The 21,495-nt window shown below is 42.6% G+C and overlaps 2 protein-coding genes across 2 annotated transcripts; both read left to right on the top strand.

Annotated features, from left to right (window-relative positions):
• The first annotated feature begins 4,763 nt into the window (after positions 1–4,763).
• On the top strand, positions 4,764–5,543 carry LOC130990783 (uncharacterized). Its single transcript, XM_057915016.1, has one exon. The coding sequence runs from the start codon at positions 4,764–4,766 to the stop codon at positions 5,541–5,543; it is 780 nt and encodes a 259-aa protein (XP_057770999.1).
• A 7,770-nt stretch (positions 5,544–13,313) lies between these two features.
• Positions 13,314–14,441, top strand: LOC130990782 (uncharacterized). Its single transcript, XM_057915015.1, has one exon. The coding sequence runs from the start codon at positions 13,314–13,316 to the stop codon at positions 14,439–14,441; it is 1,128 nt and encodes a 375-aa protein (XP_057770998.1).
• The last annotated feature ends 7,054 nt before the right edge of the window (positions 14,442–21,495 follow it).

The following is a 21,495-nucleotide window of genomic DNA, read 5'->3' as shown; positions in this document are numbered from 1 at the left end:
CACGCTTAATACCGTCGAGCTCTCGACCTTAACTAGAGCGCTTCGTGGGAGGCAACCCACGTTTCTTCTCTTCTCTTTTCCTTTTTGTTTTTGTTTTAGTTGGGTTTTCATTGGTGTTCTTTTGTGGTGTTGCAGGAAATAAGCTTACCGGACTGTCCCCGAGCTTAAAGGATGTGTTTTTGGCTGCCGGATAGCAAAAAGCAGCAAAAGGCCGAAGGGGAGGGACGGCGGCGCCGCCGCACGGCGGGCGCCGCCACTTACACACCACCAAAACTTTCAAAACCTTCACAAAATGCCGAAGGGGGGGGGGGCGGCGACGCCGTCCCACGGCGGCCACCGTCTACGGCGCCGCCACTCCACAGCGGGCGCCGTGCCCCCAATTTCCCACCTTTTTCCCCAGTTCAACCAAAAAACCCCGAAGGGGGTGCACGGCGGCGCCGTCCCACGGCGGTCGCCGTCACCCCCAGCCCGCTCCTCCCAGCCCGGCCCAGCCCAGCCCAGCCCGCTACATCCCTTTAAAAAAAAAACCTAAACCCTACCTTTTCCCTCCCACCTTCAGCCACCCGCCTCCCTCACACTCTCTCTCTCTCTTCCTTTCTCCATAACCACCACCACCGCCGCACAGCCGCCACCACCAAACACAACCACCGCCTCCGTCACCACCTGAACACCACCATTACCCACTGCCAACCACCGCCCTACCTTCCCACCAACGCCCACCAAACTCCACCACCATTCCCCAACCGTCTCCACCTTTACCGGCCTCCACCCCAACCGCCGCTGAAACCGCCGCCGCTACACAGCAACCGCCACAGCCGCAGCGCCGCCCAGCAGCCTCTTCTTCCTCCGTCCACGGCCGCCGCCGTGATGACCTACAGCCACCGCCGTATCCACGGCCGCCGCCGCCTGAACCACCGCCGCCGTGCTCTGCAGCCGCCGCCGTCGTCTGCCTCCATCCACTTCTTCCCATGGCACCTCTCACCACCTACAAGCGACGCCGCCACCTCATAGTCGACAACGACGAGGATGAGACCCCATCTAGCCCTACGACAACCTCTAGCCGCCAGTCGGCCTCCTCTAGCCGCCCGCCGGCCTCTTCTAGCCGCCAGCCGGCCTCGCCTATCCCCCGCCCTCCCTCGCCACCGAAGGATATCCGGCATGTCTATAATGCTCCTTTTGCCATCTTTGAAGACTGGGAGGGCACTCGATGGAAGGCCCTTAAAGGAAAGAAGGTTACCCAGCCTCGATGTCTCGATTGGCCACTGCTCCGAAGGGTGAAACTTGACCAAGACATAACGACACATTTGAAGAATTTGGCACTATTCAAGTATACACAAACCACGCCGCCGGGTTTGCTTCCATTGCACTTGGAGTTCCTTTGCACCCTCAACATGACCGCCGACAAGTCCCAGCTACATTGCCGCATGCTCAATACGCCATGCGTCGTCACCTACCGGATCATGAGTGAAGTCTTTGGGTTTCACCCGAAGCGATTGAAGGGAATCCCGGATACGTGGGTGCCGGCTAATGCTTGGAAGGAATTGACTGGATTGCCCACTTGGACCGGCCAGGGTGCTCCGAGCAACCAACTCATTGACGCCGACATTGGCGTGCTCCACAAGTTCTTGTCTTTCTGCATTCTGGGCAAGGAGCAGGCGAACAAAGTCAATGAGACCGAACTCTATATGTTATGGTCTGCAAAGCGACAGAAGAAGATTGACGCCACCACCATAATTTGGAACCAGCTTCACAGCATGGCCCGGTATGGGGGTTTCAAGCCTTCCCTGAGCCCCATCTCTACCGCCCTGGCCCTCCATTTCGGTCTCTTCACGCCGACCCAGGTCCCCGCACACCTGCATGCCTCTGAGATAAGGACGATTGATCGCTCTGAGCTCAAGACATTTGTGGCCAAAGACTTCACCATCATTCCACAGGCACAACGGCCCAATGTTCGTTCCATTTTGCAGCAATTCAAACGGGGCGAGGGCACGTCATCCTCGGCGCGCCATGTCTTAGATGACAATGATGAGGACGATGATGAGGAGGAGTACGAGGAGCCCGTGCCGCCACCTGCTTTCGTTTATGATCCTGAGGCCGGCCCCTCCAATGCCTTTCAGCAGTTTCAGGCCCACTTTGACGAGTCATTTGGCCAGTTCCGCCAGGAGGTCTCCTCCCGTTTTGATACAGTGGAGGACTCGGTGGGTGGCATCTACGCTAGGATCGACGACATCTATGGTCATCTGGAACATCTGGGGGGCCACGTGACGCCCATGCAGCAGCAGTTGGGCGACGTCTATGGACGTGTCAATACTATAGGCGGAGAGGTCACGCGTCTGCGTGAACAGGTGTCGTCATATGATGCTCGGTTTGCCCAATACAACCAGGGCCTCACTGACGCCAACCAGGGACTCACCGACACCAACTACTACCTCGCCGACCTAGAGAGACAATGGGCCGCCTTCTCTTTGCAGAACCAGGACCAGTTCTGGCACCCTCCCCCGGGCCCCCCTCGGGGCCCCAACTGAGCATCCCTTTTACCCACTTTTGTACATTTTTTCTTTGCTTTCTTTTCTTTCTTGTTTTATGCTGTCTTCTTTTGTGGGTTTTTGTGGTTGCTCGTTTTACAGGTTGTGGTCGCTGCCCTCTCTACCGCCGTCGCCGTGTTGGCTGCACTCCTATCCAGGGATGTTCTTAAACTTTTTTTTTTTTGTGCCCTGAGGACAGTGCATGTCTTTCTCTGTGGGGGAGGGGCGTGATTTATGAGTTGTGGGGGTTTTATGGTTCTGTCTTGGTTGTGTTGTTGGTTGTGCCGCATGCGGATTTTATGATGCTTTATCTTTGCGTTGCATGCTTGGTTGTGGTGCCCTGTTTTGCTTGTCTTGGGGCGAATGGTCCCATTCTCTTGTTTTCTTGCCTGTTCTTAAGTACATCACATGATTGATAGTGATTCACTGGCGATTCGGGATTGTGTTTGTTTGGTTTGTTGCCCTTGTTTTTCTTGATTGATTTGTTCCCAATGAAGTGTAATTAGCTTAAGGTTTTGGTGCAACACCCTGATGAGCAACTCTTGACGTGATTTGTCCGGTAGATGCTAAGGGGAGTGTTTTCAGTGCAATTACCTAATATCTGTCTCTGTTTTGAATTGTTTGGTTGGTTGTTGAGTTTCTGATAGCCTGGGTCTCTGCTCCTCTAATGATTCCATTATGAGCATGGGTAACCACACGAGAACATTTTGGATCACCTCCAAAAGTTCAATCTCGTGAATTATGGCCCATCTATCAAGAGCGAAAATAACTTGACCCAAAAAAAAAAAATCTGAAAAGTGAAAGAATATGAAAAAGGAATGAGACATGATTGTAAAGGAAATTGCATTAGGAAATTCACCCTTAGCGGAGAATTGGGTCTGATCGGATTGAGTTGTATCACCTTGTTGTTGCACTTTTAAATCTTAACTTTGAACACTTGATTGTGGGACATTGATTTCTTGAAGGCTTGGATTGGTTTGTGTTTGCTTGGTGAGAAGAATCGCTTGTGTTTTTCTTTCGACTTTGTGTTTGTTGCTTGAGGACAAGCAAGGATTTAAGTGTGGGGGGGTTGTTTACCTCGTTTTTGGGTGGTCTTTGCTTGTGTTTCTGCTGTGCATTCGAGCATGTTTCATGACTTTTTGCTCTATATTTCACGTGCTCGATGATCTTTTTGGGTGTACTTTGTCGCGTGCAGGATTCGTGAATTGCCAAGCGTTCTCGGCGTCGTTTGGAGCACTTTTTGAAGTCAGGCTCACGGCCGCCGCCGTGACACGGCGGCCGCCGTCGAGACGGCGGCCGCGGCCCCACGGCGCGGGCCGTGTCTTTTCTGGAAGGAACTGCGAAGCACCCTCACGGCGGCGCCGTCCCACGGCGGCCGCCGTCCATGGCGCCGCCGTCTCACGGCAGCCGCCGCCTCCGTTCAAATCCGGCAGTTACGGTTTTTGGTATAAAAACCCATTTTTAGGGTTTTACTTGGTACTTTCGATCAGAACAGCCTCTAGGGCGATTTTCCATTGTTTTTTAGAGTTCTAAACTTTTACTTTCGCTTTTGGATTCATCGGATCGCTTGTGATTCCAACTATCCTTTCATCGGATTATTTTTCATCGAATTGCTACGTTGTGTAAGAACTCATTTATTTTCCTCAGTAATTTGAATCCTTTGGTTTATTTGAATTCCTTAGTTTATGCTTTGATGAATGTGATGATGATGAATGTGATGTTTTGAGATTGTTGACATTGATCTTAATGAATTGTGTGAATCGTTGGATTGTTATTGTTTGCTTTCGGATTTATCTTATTGGTGAATGTTTTAATAATCTCTTTAATAGTCTTTGAAGTTTTCTCGAGTTGAATTGATGTTTAATTAGTTTCATGCCTAGGTAATGATTAATCATTGTTGGTTCATAAGTTGGTGATCGTTTGGTTGGAGTGCTCGATTGAAACCCTAAGTTGATAGTCTTCATGTTTAATACTTGTGTTTTTAGTTGTTCATGTCTCCTGCATTAGTTAATGTTTTAGTGCTTTTTCTGTTTATGTTGTGGTGATTAGAGTGCGAGATAGTGTCAGACCCAATTACCCGATTAGAGTGTTTAGGTTTTATTTCCGTACTTGTGAGTAGCACAATTGAAGCCCTGCTAAGTCTTCCTTGAGAGACGACTTGAGTCACCTTACCACCCTAGGACGACCTCGTATAAATTCGAGTCCGTCCGTTAGGTGTTTTTGGATGAGTCAGCCCCAATGCCGTTGATCGACATGTACGTCGCCCTCGCCTCCTTCGCCTGCTCCGTCTCATTGGCCGCCGATCTCATTCATGGATTCCGGAGCAACAAGTTCTGGTTCCCTTCCAAATACTTCTCTCTCAACGCCACCTCCCTCACGCTCCTCGCCGTCGCTCTCAAGCTGCCCACCGACCTCACCACCAACATGACCGCCGTCACCGACCGCCTTGCCAAGATCAGCAGCCTCGCTCTCATGTCCACTGCCATGGTCAACTTCGTGCCGTCGCTGGGATCCATCAACATTTTCATCAACGTTACTCCATTGAGCATTTTCATCCTTACCGTTGTCACGGACGTCTGCTTCCAGATCGTCGGGACGCGATCCTTCCTCCACCACCGCGTCCTCCTCCCCGAGGAGATCCTCGCTCTCATCCTAATGCTCATCCTGCTTCTCGTGCTCGCCTCCACTGCGCTCATGGTGCTCACCACCAAGAAATGCCTTGAGACCAAGTATCAAGAGAGGCACAATTTTGCCGAGAGCCAGGAATTCTCCGACATCGGGGCCGCCGTGGTCGATAAGCTTAGGAATCTCGTGAACAAGTATTGGGTGATGGCGGAGACCAGCAGCCCTCAATTCGTCATCACTCGTTCCTCCGCCTGCGCCGCCGCCGGCGTCACCTGCCTTGCCAACGCTCTTATCCTGGCGCAGGCTATTGTGCGCGCATGGGTGGAACATCGTAGCCTCGGCCGGACCGGTTCGATCTACGGCTGCTCCACTATAAGGATTCTACTGGTGTAGACGATTGGAGTTATTTTCGGCACAATCTCTACTTTATTCAGTTGGCTCATAGCCGTCCGATTCAGATGCTCCGTCGCCCACGGCAGAAGCTTGAGCCACGAATTCAAAGTCGAGGACTATTAGACTAGGAAGCTCGTGGAATGCCAAGGAAGCCCGATTTCTCCATTAATTAGGGACCACAGATGCAGAATATTTCTCTACACCGCGAGAGGATTCGTTGTGGATCTCCTTCTCAGAGCTCAAATTTGTGTTGTTCTGTTTAACAAGCTAGTTCTTGTTATCTCTGAAAGATATATGGACTGGATTAGGATATATTTGATATATTCTAATAAGCTTTAATTAATTAGCAAATAGTTTGACTATTGGATTAATTAATTGGAGATAAAAGAAAAGCCCGACCTGTTTAACCTAGGGTTTACAGGCGTGTCTTATTCCTATAAGAATATGAATATATTTCTTTTGTATGAGAGATGAACACACGTGAGATACGTAAAATCACAAGAGAGAAAACACTTAGAGCACTATAGAATTCAATCGGAGATTTCCTAGCTTTCGAAGATTGAATTGTGCATCGGGAATTGTTCCTGCATCGAATCTGCAATATGCGTGGATACCATAGTAGTGGATTCAACTGCAGGATTGCTAGAAGAATTGCTACAGGATTGTTTGCTACACAACAAGTAAGTTATTCTAACTGTTGTGTGTTTGTAATCTCTACACATGAATCAATTGTAAATATAGATCTTTTCCTTGACTGTTATTTCCGCTGCGTATCATTAGATGATGTCAAGGATTTCCAACAATGGTATCAGAGCCCGGGGCTCGATTTATAATTGCTTTCGTGTTCTAACTTTTATATGGGTTATAAGTTTGATTTTAGAAATCAGATATTGAAAATTGAATTTAGAATTCGATTATTGAATTGGGATTATATTTCACAACTATTGTTAGGCAATATGTTCATCTTTTGCCGAAAGACTTGTTCTGGATTGGAAACTGAAAATTCGATTTTGAGTGTGGATGAACATTATTGCGCAATATTGGAACCCTTTGCCGGATTATTGACCACAGCTGGTCTGCCGCCTTTAGCGTCGCGTCAAGGCTTCGAGCCTGGGCGCTTGTGTCCCTTCGTAACCATGTCTCCCCGCCAGCAAAGGGTGGAGAACTCGCACGGTCGGATCTGCAGAGGGCCGGCGACGACACCGCCTCGGTGCGGCGGCAAGGAGTTTATACTCCTTAGCGATTCGCGTCAACGACCGGTGAGGGGTGTGCGACGCCACGTTTGACGTGGCCACTTCGCACGGCGTGACGTCTGGAGACGTCGCGAACCTCCTCCGACGTGGTTCCGGCCACCGGCGAGAGAAGCGATAGCAGCGGCAGCTGCAATCTGTGGAAGACAGCAAACCCTAACTGGGGTCTTGGGCTGGGCTGCAGATGTTTGGGCCTTGGGCTAGGCTTGTCAGCTCTATTAGTTGGGCTGCTACTGAATGGCTTTAGCTGGGTCTGCGAAATTTATTTAATTACAGCCCATCGAGGGTTGTAACAGTTTTATTAAAAAATAAATAAAAATTTGTTATTAATTTAGAATTAATAATATTAATCCCAATTTCAGAATTAAGTTTATTAATTAGATTAATAAATCTTGATTACTATTATTTTAGAAATAATAATAATCATTGTGTGTTTATATTAATTTGGAATTAATATAAATTAATTAGATTAATGAATTTTATTTAGTATTATTATTTTGAAATAATAATATTGAATGTATATTTATATTAATTTGGAATTGATACAAATTGACTAATTCATTAATTGGATTTAAATCATGGATTATTATTACTTTTGAAATAATAATATTTGATGAGTTATTATATTAATTTTGAATTAATATATGAAATTATTATTTTTTGAAATAATAATGTTGCATTAATTTGGAATTAATACGAATTGATTAACTCATATTTTAATTGGAGAATAAAATTTAATTGGATTAATGGATTTTATTCGTAGAGATTCTATGTTGTTTTGTGATAAGCATGCTATTTGATTTTGTGCTTATTATTTAACTATAGTAGTTAGAGACCGCTTTTATCCTTGGGTAGGCGGCGCCCACTATATGTAGTCCGCGTTACTATGTATGGGTAGGCGGCACCCAATATGTGTGATCCGCATTTCGTATGCCTGGGTAGGCGGCACCCAGTAATTGTGTTGCTATTTAATATTGGATATTAAATATAATCAATTAGTATCACATGTTAAATCCCCATTAAATATAAGTCTTTGTGTGAGCACAAAACGCGTCGTCCATCATAATTGTCTGAGCAACCCATCCTTTTCGATCAAGAGTATTTACATAAAATTGTATGCTCTAATCTACAAGGCCAAGGCTCATTCATAGGTTGGCACCGTGTGATGGGGTTGACTTACTTAAATTATTTTGGAACGCAAAGCGACCAAGAATGATTTAAGGACGCAGATTAATTAGATTAATCAACCAAGAGTTGCAAATTATTGTTGCAATTGGCTTAGAGGCCTACTAAGTGATATTATTGTAGTCATCAGCAAAGCAGAGCTGCATAATATTGACTTGGATCTTGGACCACTAAGATTTATATTGATTATAAATCCGTATTTTATGTTGGGGGCATAAGATATGTTAAAATTAGTGGGAGCTAATCAAAACAAAAATGCCTTGTTTGATTAGTAAAATAAATGTGATCTTATTTGATTAATTTGATTCCTTTTACTGCTTTCTTTTATCTCTATTTTATCTGCAACTGTATAGATATGTTTGTTGGATACGGTAAATTGACTAGGTCAAACTTTCTGGATTGACCGCACAATTTGCGTTTGGTGCTAAGGCTAGATAGGATTGATTATGTCTTAGAGAAATCAATCCACATCATCCTTAATGCGACTTTAGAAACTTTCAAAATGTTTGACATTAAAAAGTTATAAGAAACATATGGATGATGTAACTTCTCTAAATATGTCATGATTGTGTCTATGAGTTTAGAACTGCATAAACAATGTGATCATATGTTTTCGTTTGAGATGTTGATGCACCTGAAGAGTGTTAATGCTTTAGAAGCTAAGACCATAAAGTATAAGATACTTATGGATCTCTTCATGGTTAATCTACATGGAGTAGACAAGGTCTCTATGGATGTCTTGAAAAAGATTGAGTTAATTGAGAGGTTGGCCACGATTGGAACGAGACTATTCGATATTTGTCTCAATCAACTTAATCTTGCAGTAATGATCTGTCTCATTTGTGAACTTCATAGTGAATTCAAAATGAACAATACGACAGTGACACTGCCATGAGTTTCATGACATGTTAAGAACGATTTTGAATCGTCTTCCATTAAGGACAAATAAGTTCTTATGACTAATTTTTCTGCCAATTCTAACCCAAAAGAAAGAAAAGGTAGAAGAATGATCAAAGAACTAAATTTTGCATCCTAAGGTGGAAACCAAAAGAAGCAGAAGTTACCCAAAGATGAAATATTTTTTGTCAAGAAAATGACACTGGAAGGGATACTGCTTGATGTTCAAAACATTGGATGTTTTGATAGCAAAATTTGGTATATTTTTCATTGAGGTGAACATGTAACAACTCATACTCCTGGGTATTAGATACGAGTTATAGTTCACACATTTGTTAAAATGTGTATTGTCTAACTAAAAACAAGAGAGTGAGACCAAAGAAATCTGACTTGCGCATTTGTTTTGAGCAATAATTGCTGCTAAATGCATAAGGTCTTATGGATTTGATCTGTCTTTGGGTTTGTAGACATGTTATTTTGTTCTTGGAATTACGAGGAATATAATTTCCATTCTCGTGTTAGACATTGAAGTTTTTCTTTCCATTTTGCTTATAGAATTTATTCTACTTTGCTTAATGGAGATGAAAATATTTCACTTAAGAATACTTTGTATTTGCTCAATGCGAACAAAATATCCTCAGTGTGTAAAATAAACTATCACAAGCAATGCGAATAGTCCGACTTAACTTTGGCATATAGGCTTGGTCACTTAATGAGAAATGAATAACAAGATTGAGAAAGTTAGACTATCTCACACCTTTTAACGTAAAGTCTTAAAGTGCTTGTGAAATCACATCTCAAGGTTAAAATGACCAACGAGCCACCTTCTAGGAAAAGAATACAAGCTAAAGAAGTACTTGAGTTGATTCACATAGTGATATGTGGACCGTTTCCAACTCAAGCACAAAGTGGATTTTCGTACTTCACAACTTTCACAGACGATTTCTTAAGGTATGGAAATGTGTATCTTATGAAACACAAATCAGAAACTTTGAGAAATCTATGGAGTTTAAGTTAGAAGTCAAGAAATAACTTGGAGAAGTATTTAATCTCTAAGATTAGATCGAGAAAGAAATATTTAAGCCATGTGTTCGTCGATTGCTTGAAGTCATATGGAATCCATCCACAATGGACCCCTCTAGGGATACCTCATTTGAGTTTGACATCCAAAAGGAGAAATCGAACTTCATTAGATATAGTTCGATCCATAATGAGCCTTTCAAAACTTCTGGTGTATCTTTGGGACCATGCCTTGTTTATATTCTGAACCAAGTTCCACTTGAATTAGTTGAGTAAATATCATATGAATGTGGTATTGAAAGAAGCATAGTTTACACATGTGTGAACCTTGGGTTACAATACATATGTAGAGAAAATGCTTACTGATTAGTTGAAATCAAAAGTGAGAAGTGTTACTTTGTGGGATATCCGAAGAAAACACGAGAATACTACTATTTTCTTGGAAAATATAAGTTCTCAGTTTTAGGATTGCGATGTTTCTTGAAAAGACTTGGTCTATAGAGAACAAGATCGTTATGACTTAGATCTTGACATGATTTGAGAGCCACAAAGTCAACTTTGAGGAAGAAAACTTGTTAGATAGTCTAAACAAGATTTTAGTGGGAGCTTTACTTGATCTCATTGGTACTGATGCACTACTTAGAGCGTCATCTACATCCAATAAGAGCAGTATTGAAGATTATGCAGAAATGCAAGATTCTTCAATACGGGGGGAGATATAACTTGGATGTCGAAGATTCTTCATCATGATATAGCGAATCAACTTCCTCAAGTTCAGAATAACAAAGAGCCTGCACAAATGCAACGTCGTATAAGTTCTAGAGAACATAAACCAGTCGAAGAATTAATCTATTGGTCTAAGATCAATACGTGAAAGAATTTAAAATTGGTTATGATCTTAGAACTTATGCGAAACTATGATAGTCATAGGTTCCATGATGGTCATATATTCTTAGAAGTGGCAAGAAGCCATAAAATTTGAAATGGATTGGTTAGACCTTAACTGAGTCATCATCTGGGGTAATATCCATTTGGTGTTAATGACAATGTGCAAACCTGCAAGGCTAGGTTAGTGACAAAAGATTATAGTCAGTGCGAGAGCATGAATTATGATCTTTTCGTCAATTGCAAAAGTAAAGTCCATTGAGATTTTACTTGTTGTTATGAACTAAAACAAGCTTCTAGAATATGGAACATAAATGTTTTGACAAAGAAATCAAATCGTTTGATTTTGGTCAAAAGCAAATAAAGTATTGTGTTTATAGGAAACACAAGAATGAGAACACAATTTTCATCATCATTTATTTATGACATATTGAAAATGAAAATTATTGTACTCATGATGCAATCCATGAAAGACTAGTTGTTAATTTCCTTCATGGTGAAGGATTTGAGTAAAGCCTATTCTATCCTTGGGATCCAGATCTATTGAGTTTGAGCTAATAGACTGTTAGACTATCAAAATCCACTTACATAAACAAGATGTTAAGGCGATACTCCATGAAGAAGTCCGAAAGGACATCTACCAATGGAATATGGCATCATTTTGTCAAGGAATGATTGTCCTTCTAATGACAATGAGATTTAACGCACAAAAGATGAACCTAACGCTAAGGCAATAGGATGGTCATGAATGTCATGATTTTCACTACACAAGGTGTAGTTTGTGTGCTTAGCATCGTTGGCAGATTTTAAGAGATATTAGAAATAAGAGATTATGTTAGAGCAAGTTCCCACATAAGAGGACATAGCTAATCCTTTTGACCAAGTTGTTAGTCATTATGAATCATAACAAGCACTTTGAGTGTTTGGGCATTGGATATCATTGAGACTGGCTTTAGTCAGTGGGAGTAAAAGTAATATGTCTAGAAATAATTTGTGTTGAGACTTATTACTTGATCACATTTATGACATTTGATGTCACTAATGGCATTATGCATTTATTTGATTGATTACTTTGATTATTTGTTCCCATTCAATTAAATGTTCCCATGAGTTAATACTGTTGCTAATTTAGTGGGAGGTTAGCAATAGAGTATAACTCTTAAAGAGCCCCAACTAAGGATCATCAAGATTGGGATATTGATGATATGTTATAAGTTGGCATGAGATCTGTATCACATTCTTAGAGAATGTAGTTGTTCTCACGACTATGAGATATTAGATACTCGTGATAGATGCATGGATACTTTAGAGAGTATTGGCATACCCTACCAATATATCATTTGTTTTGGTGTCTATGATTATTGGTGTGTGGAGATTGTGACAGTCTTTTGACTTGAGGGCAATGCTTATCTTACTTATTGAATGGTATACTTTGACCAAGTACAATGCTTGCACTCCAACCAAAGGGGTAGATACGGCTTGTGTTGGGTATATCGGGATATAAGGGAACGTGGTAGTTGTGCCAAGATGAGATTCATTTCTCGATCAACATTTCGAGAAGAACACTCAGTTTCTCTATATTACTTGACCATTAAGTCACTGGTCAGTGCAGTTGATATGTTCGAACTTTAAAAGGTTGAACATGATCGATATGGGTCATTTAATAAAGATGAGATAAATTGATAGAGCTATTAGAAAGACACAATGGCAAATTCTAGGCTCTATCGAGTGGTTCGTGAATGAAAGGATGTTACTATATCTTCACATAAAGGTTTTGTTTACAGAATCCACGTAAACGTTCTTCATATATCGAGTTCGCTACACAACGCAGTCTAGGAGTTTTGTGTAGCTTTAATTTGATTATCGACGATAATGGAGGCCTATTGGGTCACACTTTGTATGTATTGTTGATTCGCTCATGGGTGCAAAGATAGTGCTTGGTGTTTAATCTAATGCTAGTCCAAGTGGGAGATTGAAAGATATATGGACTAGATTAGGATATATTTGATATATTCTAATAAGCTTTAATTAATTAGCAAATAGTTTGACTATTGGATTAATTAATTGGAGACAAAAGAAAAGCCCGGCCTGTTTAACCTAGGGTTTACAGGCGTGTCTTATTCCTATAAGAATAGGAATATATTTCTTTTGTATGAGAGATGAACACACGTGAGATACGTAAAATCACAAGAGAGAAAACACTTAGAGCACTATAGAATTCAATCGGAGATTTCCTAGCTTTCGAAGATTGAATTGTGCATCGGGAATTGTTCCTGCATCGAATCTGCAATATGCATGGATATCATAGTAGTGGATTCAACTGCAGGATTGCTAGAAGAATTGCTACAAGATTGTTTGCTACACAACAAGTAAGTTATTCTAACTGTTGTGTGTTTGTAATATCTACACATGAATCAATTGAAAATCTAGATCTTTTCCTTGACTGTTATTTCTGCTGCGTATCATTAGATGATGTCAAGGATTTCCAACAATCTCATGCTGCATAGCGGGCGCCGTCATCAACATTATCCAAATGATTTTGAGTTCTTATGTGGATTTAAGTGCGAGACGAGTAGGCCGCGACTTCCTGCAAAGCGTGAGGCCTCATTCTCTGCGCCTTGAGGGGGATGCGGATTTGCCTGACTACATGCTGCAAAGCATTCCAAAAGAGGTCGATAAAGTTCTAGAAGCTTCTAGAAGGCAGAAGCCTTGTAGCTTGATTAATTTCTTGCGCGATTCAAGCTTCAAAGGCGTGGTTGAATTCGACAGCCTTGGAGTTGCAAGCATCCACGGAAAGGAGCCGAAGAACTGCTGGTCTCTCACTGTGGTTACTCTCACAAGCATTGCAGCCGCGCTCCCTCACGTCGAGAAAAGCAAGGTCGATCAGCTGGTGGAGGATGTAAGAGACGGTCTCTTCTTCGTCAAGTTTGTGGTAGAGAGCTTCTACGCGAACGACGAGTGGAAGAACATAAGGAAAGCTGCTGATTTCTGGTTGAGAGTCGAGCTATTCCGAAAATGGCAAGAAATCGACCTCGTTGAGATCTCTTGTAGCAGTCCTAACTCCCAACACGCACTGCAGAAGCTAGCGTGTGAAAGTGAAAAAATCGCGTCTGCTTTGAAAACAGACGTGCCTGATTGCCCCATGTTCAACCCTCAGAACTGGAAGCCCGAGATCATCGCCGCGAACTCAATGTACAGGATCAGCAGCATGATTTTGGACGGCTGTGATGAGGAGAACGTGGTGGCGGATGAGGAGCTGTTTGTTCGGTTAAGTAGAATGATTGGAGACATTTTGGCGGCGTGCCTCAGCAATTTAGGGCGGGTGATAGACAAGAAGTGTCGCCTCAAAGCGATTAAGGAGAGGGAGAGGAGCGTGCGTGAGGCTGCTCTACTCTTGGGAAGGAGTGAAGAGATGCTCAATTTTCTAGTGGATCGCGATCTGCCTGCGGGGTTGAATCCGGATCATGTTGCTGCGTATATTGAGGAGTGGCGCAGCGCGATGCTGCTGGAAATGGAGGTGATGAGTTCTGGTGCGATCACACCGACGTTGTGCATTGGCACGGGGTCATCGGAGGGTAGAGGTAGCTGCTATTCAAGTGGAGCGATCATGCTAATGGAGCATCTGCAGAGAAGTTTTCAGGCTAGGAATCTTGAGTTTTGAAAATGTAGGTGGAGTGGAGGTGGTAGTGTTGGTCATTCAAGGATGATCATATGACTTAATTGTTCTTGGATTTTTTGTAATAGAGCACACTCTGAATTAAATGAAGGTTGTCGTTACTTCTATAAGATTTATTGGGTAACTTGAATTATTTGTGGATGTACATCATTTGCACACCATCCATCTACTTCTACCGACACTAGACTGATTGAGGAAATGCAATTAAGCTGAAGATATGTTGGAGATTTTGGAATTTTTAGAAGAAAAGAAGTTGCAATTTGGATACTACGACAACTAACAGCTTATTATAGGAGTAATATTTATTCAAATGATTAAGTTTGTTGGGAACCTTATGGAATATCCTAACCCTTGTTTTGATGATACCAAAAATCATAGGACTTATTTGTAATAGACTAGAATCATTTTGAACTCAAGTGTTAGAGTTCGTTTCTAGTTTAGTTGCGGTGTCGAAGACTGAAGACTGAAGACTGGAGTTACCAACTGAAGAATCAGTTGAAGACTGATTATTTAATGCGCGCAATGGACTGATACTAAAGTCAAGTATCAGTTGGACATTCCTCCTAGGACTGATCTTCCAACGTTCAGAGGAAGCCACGTACGCACAAGTACAGCCGCATTAAATGCAGAGATATCACAATATCTTATCTCTGCAGAGGCCATTCCTATCTGGTGGTTACTTTTCAGAGATGTCACTTCTCCTGTCCATCAAAGAGAGCCGTTTCCACACAGACAAGGAACCTCCAAGATTGAAGCCTCAGCCCAAATTCGAATTGCTCTCCAACGAAAGAAATCTTGAGGACGATTTATGCCAACGGATCTATTCAAGAGTTCTCCTACAAATAGCGCTCGAGGATCACTTCAATCTTCACCGATTCAACGACATAAGCTGAAGCTCTGCCGAAATTGCTACTCAGCCTAAAGCTTAAACCGCCCAAAGCTTGAATCGAAGAAGAGAATTCCAAAGCCAAAATCAGTCTCTACTGATTACATACATTCTCTTAGACCCTAGGCATATATCTGTTTACCCAGAAGCCAAAGGTCAAACTTGCTTCAAAGAACTTGTTCTTTGTAAGTATAGTTGGCACTCGTTTAAACCTCTCATCCATATGAGTGTTTGAGTGATTCGGAGTTCAGGAAGGTACTCTGAACTCTGAGTGGGAAGTCTGAGCACGAGGTGTGCTTAGCAGGGAAATCATACGCGAGGTGTGTGGGTGCTGAAGAGAGTTTATCTTCAGTTTACGGTTGTGTGCACCAGGCAAGCACACGGGTACGGTTTGCAGTGCACCAGGCAAGCACTTGCGGAGTGGATTGTTGGTCTGATCAACCAGCCGTAGATGTAGGAAAGGGTTTTTCCGAACCACATAAAAGTCTCTGTGTTATTTACAGCTTTCAGTTTTACATTCAATACTTGTGCGATTTCAATTGATAAAACTGAACACTGACTAACAGGAAAGAGAAACCTTAATCCAACTATCTGCTCCACCGAGGCTATTCGAAACTAAGTTTAATTTCCGCTGCGTATGATATCAATCTGACTGAACTATCCTCTGATAGTAAGGAAGAGTGATATCATCTCTATCTTTGCAAACACGACTGAAGCCCTTACGTGGATCAGTTAAGTTCCAGTGACTTAACTGATAACTCTTTACTGAAGAGCTTTCAGTATCAGTCGTCAACCCTGTTGGTCAAAACTAATTTCGGTAAAACAGGTGTCTTGTTTGCATGTAAAGTTTCGCTTTAATCTCTGACTGAGATCCCTCTGATTAAGGTCGGTAGATTGTTGTAAAAATAGCCTATAGGTGTATTCCCCCCCCATACACCTATTCGAGACCCCCCGGACCTAACAATTGGTATCAGAGCAGGTTGTTCGCAAGAACTATCTGTATCTGACTAGGTTCTATTTGAACTAGATCCTTTTTCTTAAAGGTCTCGAAAAAGTTTACTCCTTCTTTTCGTGCTTGCTATTTGCTCTATCTGCTGTTATCTGTTCTCTCTTTTTTGATGGAGACTAACCACAGCAGATTATCCTCTCTACCTATGTTTAGTATTGAAAAATACGACATATGGAAGTTTCGGCTTGAAAGCTTCCTCACCGCCCAACATTGCAGAATGTGGGAAGTCATCACCAACGGACCAATCACCATCACAGAAACTATCAAAAGGGTTCCTGCTGAACTCCAACAGGATCCTTACGATGATGTACAGCCTAAGTCAAAGGCAGACTTCACCACAGAAGAAAGGAAGCAAGATGAGTTAGACAACCTCGCCAAAAGCATCATCTCCGGCACCGTTCCCGACAAGTATGTCATGAAGATCATCAAGTGTGGAACAGCAAAGGAGATGTGGGACATTCTGAAAAGAATGTGCGTAGGTTCTGAGGAAATCAAGGAGAATAAGCTATCCATAGCTTGCCAGAAGTTCGACTCCTTCCTCATGCTCAAGAATGAATCTGTCGAGGAAATGGAACAAAGATTCAATCTTATATTGAATGAAGTTCAATCCATTTCCAAAGACAAATACACTCAACGAGAAATCAACCTGAAGATTCTTCGAGCACTGCCACGTGGAGAATGGCAGATCTACTCAGTTGCTCATCAACATAAGCCAGGATTCAGTCAGCTCCCGACAAACAAGCTTTTCTCCGACCTCATGGCAAATGAGTTCGACCTTCTGAGAAATCTTGGTAACAAGAAGGCTGGAGGATCAGACGAAGATGGTCCATCAACCTCAAGAGGAGTTGCACTGAAGGCCTCAACCAGAGAAGGCAAGAAGCAGATCAAGGAACCAACGGAACTCAACCAAGAGGACTACTTCAGTCAATATGCTTTGTTGACTGAAAGATTCAACAAGATGGAGTCCAAGTTCCGAAAGTACAAGAGGTTCCACAAGCAGTGACTCAACCTAGAACACCTCTAGTTTGACTTGCAATAGAACAAGGACATCCTAGTGATGGTAAGTTGACCCAGTGTCATCTCTCAAGGAAGATTTTTAAGGGCTTTTAATTATGTCACGAAAAAGCAGTAAAGGTTGGATTATTAAACTAAAACATGGAAAGTAAATTTACGTGAATTAAACTTAACTAGGCGAAAAGGAATTATTAACCAACGCTTGTGAATTAAACTTAACTAAAAACTTAATCTTAAAATTATCTAGGCGAATTAAACTATTAAACTCTAGGCAAGAATTAAATGAACTTAAAGTAAAGGAATTAACTAGGTAAATTGAATTTAAATAACTTTAATTAAAATCTTCTAATCTAATCTAACTAGGCAGAAACTACATTGCATAATTTAAAGAAAGCATCATAAAAACGCATAAGTAAATTTGCAGAATTTAAAAAACGCATAGGAAAAAGGCAAACAAATAAACTTGATTAAAGAAATACCGTAAATCGTCTCGAGAAGTAATCTGTCACGTAATTACAACTCTAAACGGGAACTAATCTAAAACATGAATTAAAAGAATTATAAACTAAACTAACTAGAATAGAATTCGAAACTAGAACTATGAAAGCAATAAACCTAAACTTTGGCTGCCTAGCGGAAACTAAAGATTAGGGCAAGGGGAATGTATTTTACAATGAAAAGTATGGCCCTATTTATAGACTTCAAAACCTTCTGGATCACCATGAAAGTTGCCATGCAAAGCCGGACTCTAAAAGGAATAGAATCGTGCAAAGGAAGGCAAGTCCAGCTGTGATGCGCTCAGCAAGTAATCTCCACTCGAGCGGAAATCGCGGCTCTCGCCAGAGAAATGGATATCGCCAGGGGAACGGATGATTTCTCTGACTTCTCCAGCGGAATGAGTTCCGCTCTAGCTCTCGCCAGCGGAATGACCTCCGCTCTGGCATTGATTCCTCTGGCGTGTCTCTCCCCTATGGCGCTTTTATCTCTGGCACCTTGACTCCTCTGGCGCTTCGACTCCTCTGGCGCTTATGATTTCAGTAGCGAAGTGATTTCTCTGGCGCTTCCTTTTCTCCCCTCTGACTTGTGATTTCGCTGCTCTGGCGAATGACTTCTCTGTCGTGATTCATCTGCTCTGATATTGATTCCTCTGGAGATTGGATTTCTCTGGCGTGTATTCTGCTCTGGAGATTTCGGCTCTGGCAGTGCATTTCTCTGCTCTGGAGACAGAGCTATGCTAAGAATGGCATTTTTAGCCAAAATTCTCCAAAATTGTATTCTTCCATCTATAAAACCTAAATCTCCTGCAAAGCATAAAACACACCATAAAACGCACCAATTTCCAGAAGATTTAACTTAAAATATGCACATGCAAACCCCTAAAATTAGAACAATTAGGCATAAATCAAGCAGCACTACAAAGGAAAAGAAAGAGAAGGGAACTCCAGACATTCCACAGATCGAAGCGGAGAAAGGAAGTCATCCGCTTACTACATCAAAGATATGGAATGCTTTGGATGTAGAAAGAAAGGGCACTTTCGACATGAATGCCCTGACCTGACTCCAGCTGAGCGCATGGAACTGAAAACGAAGAAAGATCGCAGATCTTCGAAGAAGAAAGCGATGGTAGCTGACGATGCTGACTCTTCCACAGACACATCAGAATCATCCGACTTCGACAGTTCCAGCTCAGATGATGAGAGCCGAGCCCTGATGGCCAATGAATCAGAAAGCGTGGCTGACAACAGCTACGACAATGGAATGAATGGCCCAGAGGTAAACTCTCACTCAAAAGCTCCTTATACTGATAACTTCCTGATGTTTTCAGGAGACCACTCAGAATCTGGAGATAGCTCATCCGTTGAAACTGACGAGTTTGATCAGCTCCTGACTGATCATTGTCAGCTGAGGAAAATGTTCGAAGATCTCCTCAAGCAGAATCAGAAAATGGACAAGGAGATCAATGATGAACGAGCTAAGAATCAGACAATCATCTACTTTCCGGATGAAACTTGTCTTGATCAGCTAATCATGGAGAATAGCCTACTGGAGGAAAAACTCAGAATTTCCAATGCAGAATGTGAAAGAGCATCTCATGAAATCAAGAGGCTCAATCACAAACTGGAAGAAACAGTCAAGAGCTGCATGATGCAATCTCCCATGATGAGCAACTTTCCATCGAAAGGACTGGTCAACAGCATCGGAGGAAAGGTTGCAGCTAACAAAGGAAATGATATCATGATCACCTCTAAGGACGATCCTTCTGAAATCACAACCTCAGAATAATCAAGAGATCATGATATGGATGAAGTTCAAAAGCGCAGACTGATGGCTGGATCAAATGTTCCACCTCCGCGAAGCTACAAACGAGCTAACGAGGCCCCCAACCAGATCATCCTTTTGAAAAGGCTGAAAAGCAGATTTCAGTCAAAGATCGGGGAAGGAACATCAGGAGTCAAGAAGAATCTTCTTCATCAACCCAGGGGGAAGAAAAGCTACATCAGTCAGAAACTGACATCCACAGTTCAGTTTCAGAAGGAACAACATCCATGGAGACCAAGCAATGCTGAGTCCAGAAAAGCCAAGAGCCATCTATGACAACAAGCTACTGGACATCAGCCAAGTATCCAAAAGTCTGCAAAGACTCGAGTATCTCAGGGAAGATACATCGCCGAGCAAAGAAGACCTCAACCACTCATCAAACAGAACTGCTACAAGAGTGAGGCCTTCAAAAGGATCTCTCAACCGAAGAATGCTCATGTGCCACCTGAAGCGCCAACGACATCGATCAGACATCTAACGAAGCGCAAGAGATCAGCCAGACCAATTCTGAAGCAGATTTGGGTTCCAAAGGGAACTCGAGCTAACATCGAAGGACCCAAAACTTGATTGGGTGCCTGAAGCAACTCTTCCTTGCAGGTCAATGTCAGGAAACATAAAAAGAAGGAAGAGGCCAAAGCTTCAATCAGAACGTGGTATCTGGACAGTGGTTGTTCGAAGTATATGACGGGCTACAAAGAATATCTATCTCACTATGTTGAGAAAGCTGGATCCAAAGTTGCATTCGGAGACAACTCAATCGGAGAAACAAAAGGCTACGGTGTGCTCAACATGGGTAACGCCAGTATCAGTAATGTTAGCTTTGTTTCTGGTCTTAAACATAATCTGTTGTCTGTGAGTCAATTTTGTGACAGTGGTTTCACAGTGAAAATCAAGAAGGATGAATTCACTGTTAGAAACAATCAGAAGAAGGTGGTTCTGAAAGGATTCAGACAAGGGAGTCTCTACGTTGTTTCTTGGGAAGACAGCCCACCAGAAACGTGCCTCATCAGCAAGAGCAGCTCGGAGCTCAGTTGGCTATGGCACAAGAGACTCAACCATCTCAACTTCAAGACGATCAACAAACTTGCTAAACATCAACTGGTAGAAGGTCTTCCTTCTATTGTGTTCCAGAAGAAGCAAGAATGTGAAGCATGCCTCAGAGGAAAGCAGACTCGGACATCATTCAAGTCAAAGTCAGGACACTCCTCTGGAAGGATTCTGCATCTACTTCACATGGATCTGTTTGGCCCGATCACTCCAAGAAGCTACAACGGTAGGAAGTATACCTTAGTAGTCGTTGATGATTATTCACGATACACTTGGGTTATCTTTCTCTTCAAGAAGAAAGAGACACTGGAGGAACTGCCAAAGCTGCTGAGAAGACTGAGCGTTGAAAAGGAAGTCAACATCATCAGCATCAGATCAGATCGTGGGACTGAGTTCCTCAATACTGTCATTCGTAAGTATTGTGATGAACAAGGAATCAGTCATCAAACTTCTGCAGCAAGAACTCCACAGCAGAACGGAGTTGCAGAAAGAAGAAACCGGTCTCCAAAAGAAGCAGCAAGGACAATGCTAGCCGAGTCAAAACTCCCATTGAAGTTTTGGGCCGAAGCAGTCAACAACGCATGCTACACGCAGAATCGCTCCTTCCTTACTCAGAGACATGGAAGAACTCCATACGAGTTATGGAAGAACAGAAAGCCATCGATTGCCTACTTTCATGCTTTCGGTTCTAAGTGTTTCATACACAACAATGATAAGAAGAGGTTAAACACTTTCGATAGCAAGGCTGATCCAGGAGTCTTCCT

Source organism: Salvia miltiorrhiza, chromosome 6 (genome assembly GCF_028751815.1).
Source record: "Salvia miltiorrhiza cultivar Shanhuang (shh) chromosome 6, IMPLAD_Smil_shh, whole genome shotgun sequence".
NCBI lineage: Eukaryota > Viridiplantae > Streptophyta > Magnoliopsida > Lamiales > Lamiaceae > Salvia > Salvia miltiorrhiza.
Note: the sequence above shows the minus strand (reverse complement) of the source record. Positions and strands in the feature narration are given on the sequence as shown.

What these genes read in the sequence shown, in the direction of transcription:
- LOC130990782 (XM_057915015.1), top strand. Translation starts at nt 13,314, where the DNA reads ATGATTTTGAGTTCTTATGTGGATTTAAGTGCGAGACGAGTAGGCCGC.
- LOC130990783 (XM_057915016.1), top strand. Translation starts at nt 4,764, where the DNA reads ATGCCGTTGATCGACATGTACGTCGCCCTCGCCTCCTTCGCCTGCTCC.